Source organism: Neltuma alba, unplaced genomic scaffold (assembly GCF_004799145.2).
Source record: "Neltuma alba isolate B1F8T4 unplaced genomic scaffold, ASM479914v2 tig00005696_pilon, whole genome shotgun sequence".
Taxonomy (NCBI): domain Eukaryota; kingdom Viridiplantae; phylum Streptophyta; class Magnoliopsida; order Fabales; family Fabaceae; genus Neltuma; species Neltuma alba.
Genome location: NW_021634204.1, coordinates 28,540 through 43,828, shown reverse-complemented (window position 1 = coordinate 43,828; position 15,289 = coordinate 28,540). Strand labels below are relative to the sequence as shown.

Here is a 15,289-nt window from a genome sequence, read left to right as displayed (position 1 = left end):
CGAAAAGTCAGCCCGTGTCTGGAAACTGTAGGAAGTTGGCACACATAAAATGCAAAATAGCATAGGAACATCCGCTGCAATGGATGGATTATTTAGCACAAATATAAAACAGACATTTTGCCATGGAAAGGAAAAATAGGAGCTGAACTTATCATTTTATTCCAGAAGGACGATGTTTCCAAACCAGAAAATGAAGTGCACATTTTATCCGGATCTATCTCGCATGCCAAAAAATGAACCACTCACCCAACCCTGCTTTTCATTGCCTGCAGAAACAGGAAAAAATAAGAAAAAGGACAAGAAAGCTAACTCTCTTCTGTTCTGAGCCTCTTAAGAGCTTGTTCAGAATCCTCACTGTAGTAGTCGACTGCTGAGCATGGCATTGATTGGGTGTTCACAAATTGGCTCCCATGATCCTGAACAAACAACATTGGCCACTGTCAAGATGAATTTAAAAGGTAAAAATTATCAAACAGCACGAGGTCAGCATTATTCCGACTGATAACAATCAAAACACAATGGGTTGACATGATCCATTGGCCAAAACCAAGGATATTGGAAGCTTTTCCATCTTTCTGTTCTTTTTCATATATTATCCAAGGTGGCAGCTACGAATTAAATACCATAGGTGCAGGTGTAGTAATGATGTGACAGGAAATTCTCAAACATTCCGAACCGTAAGTTTTGACAAACCTTTGTGCTAGACGTGGAGGCAATTGATCGTCTCCCTACATCAATTTGTACTGCAACGTTGGCCTCGGATAAATCCACACCTGAAAACCGCAATGCTTGCATGAAATTATCCAATATTCTGTTGAGCACAAAAACCCCACTCAATAATGACATAGTGAAATTTGGTTTCATTAGACACTCAAAGTAACCCTTTAATGTGCCAAAAAGAACCTTTGCAAGAGTAACCAGCATACCAATTATTTTAGTCAGCAGCAAAAAGAAGCCTAATGGAACCTATGTCATTGTAATCAGCACCAAATCCTTAATGATTCAACTAGGCCACATTCCTAGAATGTAATCTGTACAATCATCAATGCATGCATCCTGCCAATCCACTTGGCCTCAACCTTAACTTCTGTGCCTAGAGGTTTGAATAACAAAAAGCAAGGTTTTAGAATATTACACGCAGAAAGAGATTGTAAATGTATCTCAAAAAACCAAGTTATCGCACCATAGTTAAAACTCATTATCAGTCAGTCTACATTTTTCAATTTGACATTTCAGACAAAGGTTCAAATTCTATGTCTCAGGCAGTGAGGCCATTAGTTTGCAGATAACGAGTGGAACTTTGTGTGCAATTATTGTTTATACCCAAAAATGGCACACATTCTTTTATAAAATGTTGAATGGGCATTGGGGAATTCTGTTACTAGTGAATAAGCTAAATATGCACACCCAATGCCAGCTTCTAGAACAGTTACAGCCATTCACTGGTCATGTCAGTTTTAATTTAACAATAATTCCTGGGAACCTAATGAAGAAGAACTAACGTAAACTCACGATAAACTCACCCCTGAGAATAGGCTCTTGAGATGCTAACCGATTCACTTTCAAATGTCAGCTCGCCTTGATCCTTCAATGTATTATTTCCAAAATCATATGCACCCTCCTTTGGTTCACCAATACACACGTGAGGCTGAGTAGAGGAAGGTGTGTTCTCAGTGTTAGAAACTGCTTCATGTAAATGTTGGGTTGGAATGCCACTGCTCACAGCCGGATCAAACATGTCCAGCCGCATTTGCATGCCCAGGGGAATCGCATCAGAAGCTAAACCAGGGGGACCCGGCCTTATGAATTACTGTTGGTGACAAGTCAGATTCAATTGTATTCTGTGCATTTAACGGCAGTGATGGAGAGACAATGTCATTGTTCTCATGGCCAGAACCATTTTGTATAGCCTGAGATGTGACATTATCTGTTGGTCCACAATGATTTCTCTGATACAAAATTTGAAGAGTTCCAACAAGTAAGATTTACAACAACTGTTTATTGTGTTAATATTCATCAGCACCCAGCCAAAATAAATTATAACAATGAACACTTTATCATCCCTGAGCTCACTAAAATATGCATACAGGAAGTAGATTTACCCCAGGCTTTAAAAAAAAAAAAAAAAAAAGGGTGGGTACGGCAGACTGATGGATGACAGAAATAACAAGTCATTTCAGATAAGCTTGTCCTGCCAACTGTAAGTGTAAGGATCCAAAAAGAGAAGTCTCTCGTTTCAGCCAAGCTTGTGCTTCCACCCAAAAGTAAGTTCTGGGGCTGATTCGTGTTCATCTTCAAGCTATTAATTAGCAATGAACTTTGCCAACTGTGGAAGAAACGCGTGTTTTGATCTGTTGCCGGTTGCATCTTTTCCCTCCCCATTCCCTTCCCAGATGATTTTTATTTTTCAGGATATACTTTCTGTTTTGTGTTAGTGAATCTAGGATTTTGATACTAGAGTTCTTCCAAAGGAATCGAACCGACTATCCCTTCTTAATAATAAAGTTAACCCTCTTCTGATTTGGTGGTAGTTTCTGCAGCGGCCTCGTTACCCTTCTAGCATTTTTTCTCATGAAATGGGGTTTCCTTATAGCATCTTGCACGCCCGTCTTCTTTCCTGATACAATTTTGTACTTGAGGATCCGAAGTTGTTCTGTTGTGCATGATGACCAATTCGTCCTTCATTTCTTTCTTATTGAAGATTGCACAGTACCTCTTCCCTCCCGTGGGAAACCAGAGCTTCGCTTTCTTTTCGGTTATGCTTTTTATATTTTGATGAACGTTGTACTAAGTTATTTATTCTTGTTATCAGGGATATACAAGAACAATGGCTATCTTATAGTTTCTTGCAATGGAGGACTCAACCAAATGCGAGCAGCAGTGAGTGCTGAACTTACTTTCCTTTTAGTGTGATCATCTACCTATATCCATGTGTTTTTAGCTCTAGTCTGATTCATTTATTTAAGAACTATGATTTTAATCTTTGTTCTTCTTCTGCAGCTATGTGACATGGTCACCATTGCTAGATACTTGAATGCAACTCTCATAGTTCCAGAACTTGATAGAACCTCATTCTGGGCTGATCCGAGGTTTGCCCTTAATTGCTTGCTATGGCTAGGGTTATCCTGATTTCTTGTTTGGAATGACCGCGTGTATGTTCCATTATTTTGCAGTGACTTTGAAGACATATTTGATGTAGATCATTTCATTACATCTTTAAGAGATGAGGTTCGGATATTAAAGAAACTACCACCTAGGCTCAAGAAAAGAGTTGATGCAAAGCAACACTAGTCATTGTCGCCTGTTAGCTGGTCTAAGATATCATACTATGGACATCAGGTAGTTTTTGTTTTTGGGCTTCCTATGGATACGGGGTTTTATCAGATTCATAGCTCAATTGGGTTTGCATCAAGTTCTCTAATCCTTCTGAATGTTTGCTACTGATCCTTACTCTATTGCTGAAACACAAGGTTGTGCATTTAAACAGAACTGACACTCGACTAGCGAATAATGGACTACCTTTGGAGATTCAAAAGCTGCGGTGCCGAGTAAATTTTAATGCTCTGAGCTTTACCCCTCAGATAGAGCTACTTGGTAGAAGGATTGTCAGAATTTTGAGGGAAAAGGGACCTTTCATTGTACTTCATCTTAGATATGAGACGGACATGTTGGCTTTTTCGGGCTGTACTCAGGGCTGTGACAGCAGGGAGGTGAAGGTACTCACAGAAATGAGGTGATCTGCACTTTCTTTTGGGATTCAGCTCTGATCTTTTGACCCTACAAATAACTTAACTACCCATGAGTCAAAGATTTATTAACACGATATGCTATCTATCTTGTTTCTTTGATATCCATCTGATGTAATAATATAAGCTTGTGGTCATAGATATTCTGAAGACTTGTGGAAGGAGAAAGTAATCAATTTCTGAAGTGAAGAGGAAAGAAGGTTTTTGCCCTTTGACACCTGAGGAAACTGCTCTGACATTGACAGCAGTAGGCATAGATCGCAATGCCCAAATTTATATTGCTGCTGGTGATATATATGGTGGAGAGAGAAGGATGGCGAATTTACGAGCAGCATTTCCTAATCTGGTAAGTTGAAAGAAGTAGAATCATATCACAAGCGTATCTTTGTCACTAAAACTCTCTCTAATTGCAACAGGTGAAGAAGGAAACTCTACTGGAGCCTTCAGGTTTGCAGTACTTGCAAAATCATACCTCCCAAATGGCTGCTCTGGATTATCTAGTCTCTCTTGAGAGTGACATGTTTATTCCAACTTATGATGGGAACATGGCTAAAGTCGTGGAAGGCCACCGCAGGTGCTGTTATGCTGCCACTTGTGCCTTTATGCTTGGTCCACAAAAGATATTTGAGTCTGTTTGAAATGTTATTTTCACTTTGGCAAATCCTAATTAGATGGTGAATGAAAATCATCACTAATAGCATTTACAGCATTCATGACTCCTTGACACTACAAACTTTGATCATAGTTGATACCTAAACCGTCATTTTTTTAACCTCAATTGTGTATTCTGAAATTCAAACGCTACTTATTTCATTTTGCTTTTCTTAATAATCCACAGATTCCTGGGATTCAAGAAGACAATACTACTGAAAAGGAAGCTGCTAGTGAACTTAATAGATCAGTACACCACAGGCTTATTAAGGTGGGATGAGTTCTCTGCTATTGTAAAGGAATTTCATGCCTCTCAAATGGGAAGTCCCAAAACAAGAGTGGTCATACCGGAAAAACCCAAAGAAGAAGAGGACTATTTTTATGCCAATCCAGAAGAATGTTTGCAAATGTTGGATGACGAACCATTGAGAAGCACAGGATAATGCGACTCTGATTTATGTACACGGTTTCATCCATTGAATTGTGGCAATATATTACTAGAGGAAGGTCCATGGTTCTTTACAAGAAAAAGGTTCTGGTACAAGAAACTGAGACTACCTGCATTTTTCCCACAAGCATCACTGGCATCATTTAGGTAACATTGATCAAATTTCACGGCTTTGAAGGGACAGATTTTTGTGTAATGCAAATAGTAACATGAAGAAATTTCTTCAACAAATACTCCACTATCTGTATCGTTGTTTTTTTGGAATTAAACTAAAGATTGAGAGGGAATGACTAACATCACAACCCCTCTAACCTAACCAGTGTTGCAAATAATTTATGCACTTCACAGTCTTTTCTTTTTATTTATTTATTTTTCTTCCTTATTTCTCTCTACTTGATCCTACATTTATTAATTTTGTATTTGTTAATGCCAATCTATCAAACTCTTGCTTTAAGTCCATTGCTCTGAGTGGGATTCATGAATTGATTTGGATGGACGACTTGACATTTTGGACGCCACAAACACAGTTTGTTGGGCCTCCAATACGACCATATGTTATCCAACACACACACAGATATATGCGAACCATCAGAGATCAATATCAGCCAACTTTGAATGTGGAAGAAATTGGAGCACTCCAGAAAACTTCACCAGTGCCAACATCCAGATACAAGTGGGACACTCAATGGTCCCAAGTTTCTTACTCCGAATCCTTCTTTTTTATAGGTTATAAATAATTAAATTATATAAATAAAAAAATAATTAAAATTAGTTTAAAATAAAAAGCGTCTAAGTGTGTAACAAAATTTTTTTTGTTTTTAAAACTTGTTCTAAAAAACAATTTTATAAAATTATTTTGAAAACAAAAAACAAATAGCAGAGCCAAACAAGCCCTAAGGTACTATAGGATACCATCTCCTGTCCTTAGTATAAGACCAAGTTAACTTAGCTAGGAAGATTAATAAAGTTAATAAATTACTTTAAAGTATTTATATTTATTATTTTTCTTTAAATTAATTCGACTCATTTATAAATTGATATATAATTTTTTTAAAAATCATGTAACAGTACTGTAATTATGCAGTTTAATAACTTTATTAATCTCTCCAAATTAGTTAATTATATCTTATATTAAAATCAGAGGTAATATTATTGCTAAGTTGAGAACAGAGACTACCAAATTGAAGGATGACAAATGCGTGGCTAATGAGTCTTGGAAGAAGATATTTGTGGAGCCACATAAAAGCCCTTTGATTAGAAAAAGAAATACTACTATTTATCCTAAATATAAAAATTAGTTGGAAATGCAATTTGATACACAAAAGTGGCTTTACTAGGTAGGCAACATAAGCTAATTAGTAAAAATTTTGGAAGATGAGCTGTAAAACATCAATGATTGAATTGTAAATTCTAAAAGGGAGCGAGTTGGAGCTTCAGTTGCAACCTTAGCTAGAAACATTTTTCATTGTTTTCTCAATTCTGAGGTGGTTTAGAATAAAATAAAGAAATGGATACACACACATATAAAGTAATCCCACTTTGTTGACTAGGCCTCAAATATCAGCATTTAATTAATAACTGGTCATATTATAGCCTTATCAACACCATTACCCCATATTCATCAATTTAGTGATTATTAACTTTGCAACCATATTAAAGTATATGGGTACGATCTAAATTGTATAAATATTCCAACACACACACAAGGATAAACATGTACTGTTAAGAAAACAAACAGACTGGAGCATCCGGTTCAACTGGAAAATCTGGCCAGTGATTTGGTTTGGTTTAAGCATTGAACCAGTTAGAAAGTGAACCGATATCAACCTGGTCAAATCAAGGGGATAACTGATTTGGATGATTATGTCGTTATTGGTTTCATTTTTTCTCATTCAACTCCTCATATCTTAATCACTGTATATTTGAATGAATTTTAATAATGATTTTGGTATTAATGATTGTTTTATTATTGCTGTATTTTCTTATATTTTATTATGAGTGATTATTAATGTTATTATATTTTGTTTTTTTCCAACTAAATTATATTATTTTAATATGATCAGTTTGATCTTGAGTTGATCTTGGTCTGACCTACTGTCATTGGCCCTTGAATACCTTAATCAATTTAGTGTCCGGTTTGGTTTTTTGTTCCTTGCCAATTAATCACTTATGTAATGATATATTGAGACATGACTCCAATTAAGTTGCTAAATTCAAAACAGATAGAAGGACACAAACTGCAAACTGGACAAGATCTGCGTAAAAAGGGTTCAAACTTGAATACACACAGTGCTTCAAAATAATAGAAAAAGAAGCATGATTTAGCCGAACGCTGTCATGAGTCTCATGTTGGGAGGACTACCTTAAAAAACAACTTTTAAAACGGTTAACTTTTGGGATGTGGTTCTTTTAAGAACTTATGCTTCTTACAAACACGCACGTAGGAGAAACAAGTTACGCTGAAAATGGATACAAGAAAAGAGAGAATAGGGATTATATGGAGCAATAAGGGAGAGATACAAAACAATAGTGGTTTTGCATTAGGAGTCCACATTCATCTAGCCATCCTTCTTTTTTTCTTCCTTTCTATCTCCGAAGCCCAAATTCCACATAGTGCCGTCAGTTTTCCGAAATTAGAGGATTTGAATAATTCTAACATTTAACTTAACAGACACCCGTGATAAAGAGATACAAAAATAGCATAGAATATATAAATATATGTATATAAATAATAGCCTGGTATACTCTTTAGATTTTAATCTTTTCAATTCAATTTAAATAAGGAAACTATATATGATACAGTAGTAAGTAAAATTAAAGTGTATATAATATAGGGAAAATTACGTACAAATCCCACAGAAGAGATTTTATTCATCTAAAGTCTTACAAAATGTCAAAATTACAGACAGGTCCCAAAGGACCTTAGAGTAATATATTCTATTTGTAAAATGACGTTACTGCCCCTTACATTCCAAATTCACATTTGCTCTATCATTGCGATTTACAACCTCAACAGCGATTATTAACAACCCAATGAGAAGGTGTTAACAACCTAAGTAGTATCTGTTAACAACTTACTTTATAGGATCACATAACCTCCACATAAGAGTAAATTATAACCAAATAACATAATACAACAATTTTAACACTAAAATGGGAAGTTTTTTGAAATCATTAAGAATTTTAACTAAACCCAATATGATTATAACAAAATTGTAATGCGAAGATCCATTGACAACCTCAACGATGAGTATTAATAACTAAGGAGAACTGTTAACAATCTTAGCAGTGTCTGTTAACAACTGATTTTATAGGATAATATAACCTTTAACTATAACTAACTAAATTATAATTAAATAGTGTTAAAGTTAATCTTATATAGTTGTTAAAGGTTATATTATCCTATCAAGTCAGTTGTTAACAGACACTGTTAAGGTTGTGAACAGTTCTCCTTAGGTTATTAATGCTCACCGTTTAGGTTGTCAATGGATCTCCGCATTAAAATTTTGCTATGATCCTAGTCGATTTAGTTAAAGTTCTTAATGACTTCGAAAATCTTCCCATTTTAGTGTTAAAGTTGTTGTATTATGCTATTTGATTATAATTTACTTTTATGTGGAGGTTATGTGATCTTATAAAGTAAGTTGTTAACGGATACTGCTTAGGTTGTTAACACGTTCTTATTAGGTTGTTAATAGTCGCTGTTGAGGTTGTAAATCGTAATGACAGAGCAAATGTGAATTTGGAATGTGAGGAGCAATAACATCATTTTACAAATAGCATATATTACTTTAAGGTCCCTTGGGACCTGTCAGTAATTTTGACATTTCATGGGACCTTAGAGGAATAAAATCTCTTCTGTGGGACCTATGTGTAATTTTCTTTATAATATATGTATGGTGCTTCATTTATTTACTGTTGTTTTTCTCTTTAATTACTTGATGCTTTATCATTTCTTACTAAAACTCCCTTTAATTCTCTTCCTTGCGTAGGGTTGTTGAATTGATTTTGGTGCACTAATATAAGTTCTGGAAGAGACACATCAATTCATCTTGTTGGGGAAATCCAATATGACCCTTGTCAATATCCAATAAGTGTGTGTATGTGTGTCTCTAGATATTAATTAGTGTTAACATCCAAATGTGTCAATAGTCCTTTTTTTTTTTTTAATTTTCTCATAAATTGCTCTTGCATCATGTAATTTAATGTTGTTAAATTCTCATTCAATAATTTAATTTAATTAGTCGTGTGTCTCTGATCTATGCGACGAAAACAGTACGCATAATTAATGGTACTTCAAAAATTCAAAAATGACATCATTTTCCATTTGCACTGTTTGAAACTCAGATAATTACCAATTAATTCTACGATGATCTATATCAATAGTACTAGTAGCATGAATAATTATGTGAAAGCAAAGATGTGGGCAGCATCTTGATACCACTCGAAACGGTAAAAAAAAAATCCAAAAAATTTAAAAATTGGATCTATGTCCAATGGGCCTTTCCATATTAATTTTCTAAGCAACCAGTTTTAATTTGACAGGTAGCTTGTAAAAGTTGCTTCATCCGGAAAAAAAACAAATACTACCTCTTGTCCTTAATATAAAAATTAATTGAGAATTGGATATGATATAAAATATAAGATTTTAATTCACTTTATCTCTAAATTTACAATTTATTTTCTAAAATATTCCTATTAATTATATATGTCAAGGGGTTTTAATTCAAGGAGAGCCATGATTAAAAGAGGTACTTTAAGAAAATCAATTAATATTGGTTAAAATTACTAACTTAACTAATTTTCTTAATAAATTAGTTAGTAGCTCTTATATTAAGGATCGTAGATAGTATGTTACCTTCGGTTCTTATATAAGATCTAGTTGACTAACTCGAGTAGATTAAAAAAAGTTTCTTAAGTTAGTTATTTCTAATAAATAGGTCTGTCTTTCTTAAAAAACCATTACTAATCAATTATATTAGCTTTAATATTTAATGAAACATGTAACATGTATAATTACTATAAGGACTATCTTGAAATAACATAAATAAATATGAGAGACAAAGTAGATTGAACATTTAAAGTCTCATATTTAAAATCAAATTGAAAGTCAAACTAACTCTAAGCACCGAATCGGAGGTAGTATACACACACTCACGTCCCTGTGATTAACTGATTATGGGGTCCAGTGGGACCCTTTCGTAAAGCTTTTCTTCTTAATCATCATCAATTTGATGTGGTTTTAGGGAAATAAAAGAAAATCATACATTTATCCATGCCACTCTGCTAATCAGACATCGAAAACCAACAAGAGATTCGAACTTGAATACACAAGAACGCTGCAACGATCATGATCAAAGAAGAATCCCATACATATACATACATACATATATGTATGTATATAATACACTAGAATACGTGGATCAAAATAACTATGTCTGAGGAATTAATACCACATTATTCTTAGACACTACTGTGGGAAAGGCTTAAGAGAGAGGGAAGTGAGGTCCAGCAATGTAGTAATGAGACTTAGCAGTACCCTCTGGTATATGTGCCACAAGATTGCTTAGTTTTGTCGGGAGGTGACCTTGGGCCCAGGCATTTAGTGTACTGGTCCCCACGGGAACATGAAACCGCTTGTTTGTTTTTATCTGGGGTTCCGCCCGTGACGGGGTCCTCCATTGGCGCACTCATCAGAGGCACAATGGGATCAGCTTCTACGGACAATCTGGCCTTCATAAGATCTTCGATGTAATTATTGTTACTGTACCATGAAACGTTGGCCGCCTTCTCCTCAATATTCTGCCATGGATCTGATCCAAACCCAGAACCCCGGAGGTGAAGGAACAAGCTCATCGTGGTGAGCAGAAAGAGAAGCATTTTGGGCGTCCCTAATTTCTTCATTCTCTTCTTGTTCTGCTTCCTTTTTTTTCTGCACTGCTCGTCTTTACATAGGGAGAGCAATCGATGCTGAGAAAATAAAGATGGAACCAGTAATAATTATTATATAATTGTTACCTGTGAGAGATTATATATGGAGAATATATAAAATAATAAATCATCCTCCGTTCCTAAATATAAAACCTAATTACACAACAAAATATATCTTATATTTAAGATCAAAAGAGTATATATCAGGATAAAATCAATAACCATCTACTTATAATAGAGTTTTTATGCCACTAATCGAGCTAATCAAAATAACTTAAGTCCCCTTTGCCTCCCCCACCCCCCCCCCAAGGGAAAAAAGAAGAAATGAATTTAAAGACTATCCTAATGATACAAGATGCGCAAAAGTCTGATGGCCAATTAAGTCAGAACATATATATATATATAGAGAGAGAGAGAGAGAGAGTTTGATCGTTTGAAAAGGTAAGAAAAACACTTTGGCTGTGAAAATAAGCACAAAGTAGGAGGCACCACAAACTCCCAGTGGTATTTGTTTGAATAACTGTGGATTAGCACTAAGTGGGTTGCATATGCTCTGCTGACAACCATCATCATATATGACATTTCATGGATATACCAAGGTAATTAATGCAAACATTTCGTAAATTCATTACTAAATCTATGAGGTTGACAAAGCTAAGAATGAGTTAAATACTAAAACTCAATTTTTTTTTTAAAAAAAGTTTACGTATAAATTAAGAAGTTTGAATTTTAAATCATAAAGATTTATTTGTAAATCTTCGAAGTTTAACATGTAAATATTAAAATATTAATATTTTAGAAAAATATGTAACAGTATTGTAATTATACAGTTTAATAACTTTATTAATCTCTCCAAATTAGTTAATTATACCTTATATTAAAATCAGAGGTAATATTATTGCTAAGTTGAGAACAGAGAATACCAAATTGAAGGATGACAAATGCATGGCTAATGAGTCTTGGAAGAAGATATTTGTGGAGCCACATAAAAGCTTTTTTATTAGGAAAAAAAATACTACTTTTTATTCTAAATATAAAAATTAGTTGGAAATTCAATTTGATGCACAAAAGTGGCTTTACTAGGTAGGCAACATAAGCTAATTAGTAAAAATTTTGGAAGATGAGCTGTAAAACATCAATGATTGAATTGTAAATTCTAAAAGGGAGCGAGTTGGAGCTTCAGTTGCAACCTTAGCTAGCAACATTTGTCATTGTTTTCTCAATTCTGAGTTGGCTTAGAATAAAATAAAGAAATGAATACACACACATATAAAGTAATCCCACTTTGTTGACTAGGCCTCAAATATCAGCATTTAATTAATAACTGGTCATATTATAGCCTTATCAACACCATTACCCCATATTCATCAATTTAGTGATTAAAAATAAGATCATTAACTTTGCAACCATATTAAAGTATATGGGTACGATTTAAATTGTATAAATATTCCAACACCCCACACACAAGATAAACATGCACTGTTAAGAAAACAAACGGCCTGGAGCAGCCGATTCAACTGGAAAATCCAGCCAGTGGTTTGGTTTGGTTTAAACACTAAACCAGTTAGAAAGTGAACCGATATCAATCTGGTCAAACCAAGGGGATAACCGATTTGGATGATTATATTGTTATTGGTTTCATTTTTCTCATTCAACTCCTCAATATTTTAGTCACTGTATATTTGAATGAATTTTAATAATGATTTTGGTATTAATGATTGATAATTTTACTTATTGAGAAATTATAAGGATCAAAATTCTTAATGTTGTTATACATTGTTATTGTTACAATCAAATTATTGCTGCATTTTCTTATATTTTATTATTAGTGATTATTAATGTTATTATATTTTGTTTTTTCCCAACTAAATTATATTATTTTAATATGATCAGTTTGATCTCGAGTTGATCCCGGTCTGACCTCCTGTCATTGGCCCTTAAACTACTACCTTAATCAATTTAGTGTCCGGTTTAGTTTTTTGTTCCTTACCAATTAATCACTTATGCAATGATATATTGAGACATGACTCCAAATAAGTTGCTAAATTTAAAACAGATAGAAGGACACAAACTGCAAACTGGACAAGATCTGCGTAAAAAGGGTTCAAACTTGAATACACACAGTGCTTCAAAATAATAGAAAAAGAAGCATGATTTAGCCGAACGCTGTCATGAGTCTCATGTTGGGAGGACTACCTTAAAAAGACGACTTTTAAACGGTTAACTTTTGGGATGTGGTTCTTTTAAGAACTTATGCTTCTTACAAACACGCACGTAGGAGAAACAAGTTACGCTGAAAATGGATACAAGAAAAGAGAGAATAGGGATTATATGGAGCAATAAGGGAGAGATACAAAACAATATTGTGGTATTGTGGTTTGGCATTAGGAGTCCACATTCATCTAGCCATCCTTCTTTTTTTCTTCCTTTCTATCTCCACAGCCCAAATTCCACATAGCGCCATCAGTTTTCCGAAATTAGAGGATTTGAATAATTCTAACATTTAACTTAATAGACACCCGTGATAAAGAGATACAAAAATAGCATAGAATATATAAATATATATGTATAATAGCCTGGTATACTCTTTAGATTTTAATCTTTTCAATTCAATTTAAATAAGGAAACTATCTATGATACAGTAGTAAGTAAAATTAAAGTGTATATAATACAGGTATGGTGCTTCATTTATTTACTGTTGTTTTTCTCTTTAATTACTTGATGCTTTATCATTTCTTAATAAAACTCCCTTTAATTCTCTTCCTTGAGTAGGGTTGTTGAATTGATTTTGGTGCACTAATATAAGTTCTGGAAGAGACACATTAATTCATCTTGTTGGGGAAATCCAATATGACCCTTGTCAATATCCAATAAGTGTGTGTATGTGTGTCTCTAGATATTAATTAGTGTTAACATCCAAATGTGTCAATAGTCCTTTTTTTAAAATTTTCTCATAAATTGACCTTGTATCATGTAATTTAATGTTGTTAAATTCTCATTCAATAATTTAATTTAATTAATCGCGTGTCTCTGAACTATGCGACGAAAACAGTGCGCAAAATTAATGGTTCTTCAAAAATTCAAAAATGACATCATTTTCCATTTCCACTCTTTGAAACTCAGATAATTACCGATTATTCTATGATGATCTATATCAATAGTACTAGTAGCATGAATAATTATGTGAAAGCAAAGATGTGGGCAGCATCTTGATACCACTCGAAACGGTAAAAAAAAAAAAAAAGAATCGAAAAAATTTAAAAATTGGATCTATGTCCAATGGGCCTTTCCATATTAATTTTCTAAGCAACCAGTTTTAATTTGACAGGTTGCTTGTAAAAGTTGCTTCATCCGGAAAAAAAAAACAAATACTACCTCTTGTCCTTAATATAAAAATTAAGGAAAACCATATTGGAGGTACCTATACTTTTTTTCAATTTTCAATTTGGTACCTATGTGTTTTTTGTTCTTAACTAAATCTTTATTTTTCCTCTATTAACATCATTAATCCTTATGTAAAGACTAAAAATATCAATAGAACAAAGTTATAAGAGCTAATGTTGCTAAAAAGATAAAATTAAATATTTAATTAAAGGGGAAAAACATATAGGTACCAAATTAAAAATTGAGAGAAAGTATAGGTACCTCCAATATGGTTTTCCCTAAAAATTAATTAAGAATTGGATATGATATAAAATATAAGATTTTAATTCACTTTATCTCTAAATTTACAATTTATTTTTTTAAATATTCCTATTAATTATATATGTCAAGGGGTTTTAATTCAAGGAGAGCCATGATTAAAAGAGGTACTTTAAGAAAATCAATTAATATTGGTTAAAATTACTAACTTAACTAATTTTCTTAATGAATTAGTTAGTAGCTCTTATATTAAGGATCGGAGATAGTATGTTACCTTCAGTCTTTAATATAAGACCTAGTTGACTAACTCGAGTAGATTAAAAAAAGTTTTTTAAGTTAGTTATTTCTAATAAATAGGTCTGTCTTTCCTAAAATACCATTACTAATCAATTATATTAGCTTTAATATTTAATAAAATATATAACATGTATAATTACTATAAGAACTATCTTGAAATAACATGAATAAATATGAGAGGTAAAGTGGATTAAAAATTTGAAGTCTTATATTTAAAATCAAATTGAAAATCAAACTAACTCTAAGCACCGGATCGGAGGTAGTATACACACACTCACGTCCCTGTGATTAACTGATTATGGGGTCCAGTGGGACCCTTTTGTAAAGCTTTTCTTCTTAATCATCATCAATTTGATGTGGTTTTAGGGAAATAAAAGAAAATCATACATTTATCCATGCCACTCTGCTAATCAGACATCGAAAACCAACAAGAGATTCGAACTTGAATACACAAGAACGCTGCAACGATCATGATCAAAGAAGAATCCCATACATATACATACATACATATATGTATGTATATAATACACTAGAATACGTGGATCAAAATAACTATGTCTGAGGAATTAATACC

At 33.4% G+C, this 15,289-nt stretch overlaps 1 protein-coding gene and 1 pseudogene across 1 annotated transcript; one reads left to right on the top strand and one right to left on the bottom strand.

Moving 5' to 3' along the window:
• Window positions 1-305: 305 nt before the first annotated feature.
• Window positions 306-1,738, bottom strand: LOC114748400 (transcription factor BIM2-like). The gene is made up of 3 exons (XM_028936779.1): window positions 1,524-1,738; window positions 694-811; window positions 306-437 (listed from the first exon to the last, which is right to left on the bottom strand). The coding sequence occupies exons 1-3, from the start codon at window positions 1,736-1,738 to the stop codon at window positions 306-308; spliced, it is 465 nt and encodes a 154-aa protein (XP_028792612.1).
• Window positions 1,737-4,840, top strand: LOC114748399 (rhamnogalacturonan I rhamnosyltransferase 1-like; annotated as a pseudogene).
• The last annotated feature ends 10,449 nt before the right edge of the window (window positions 4,841-15,289 follow it).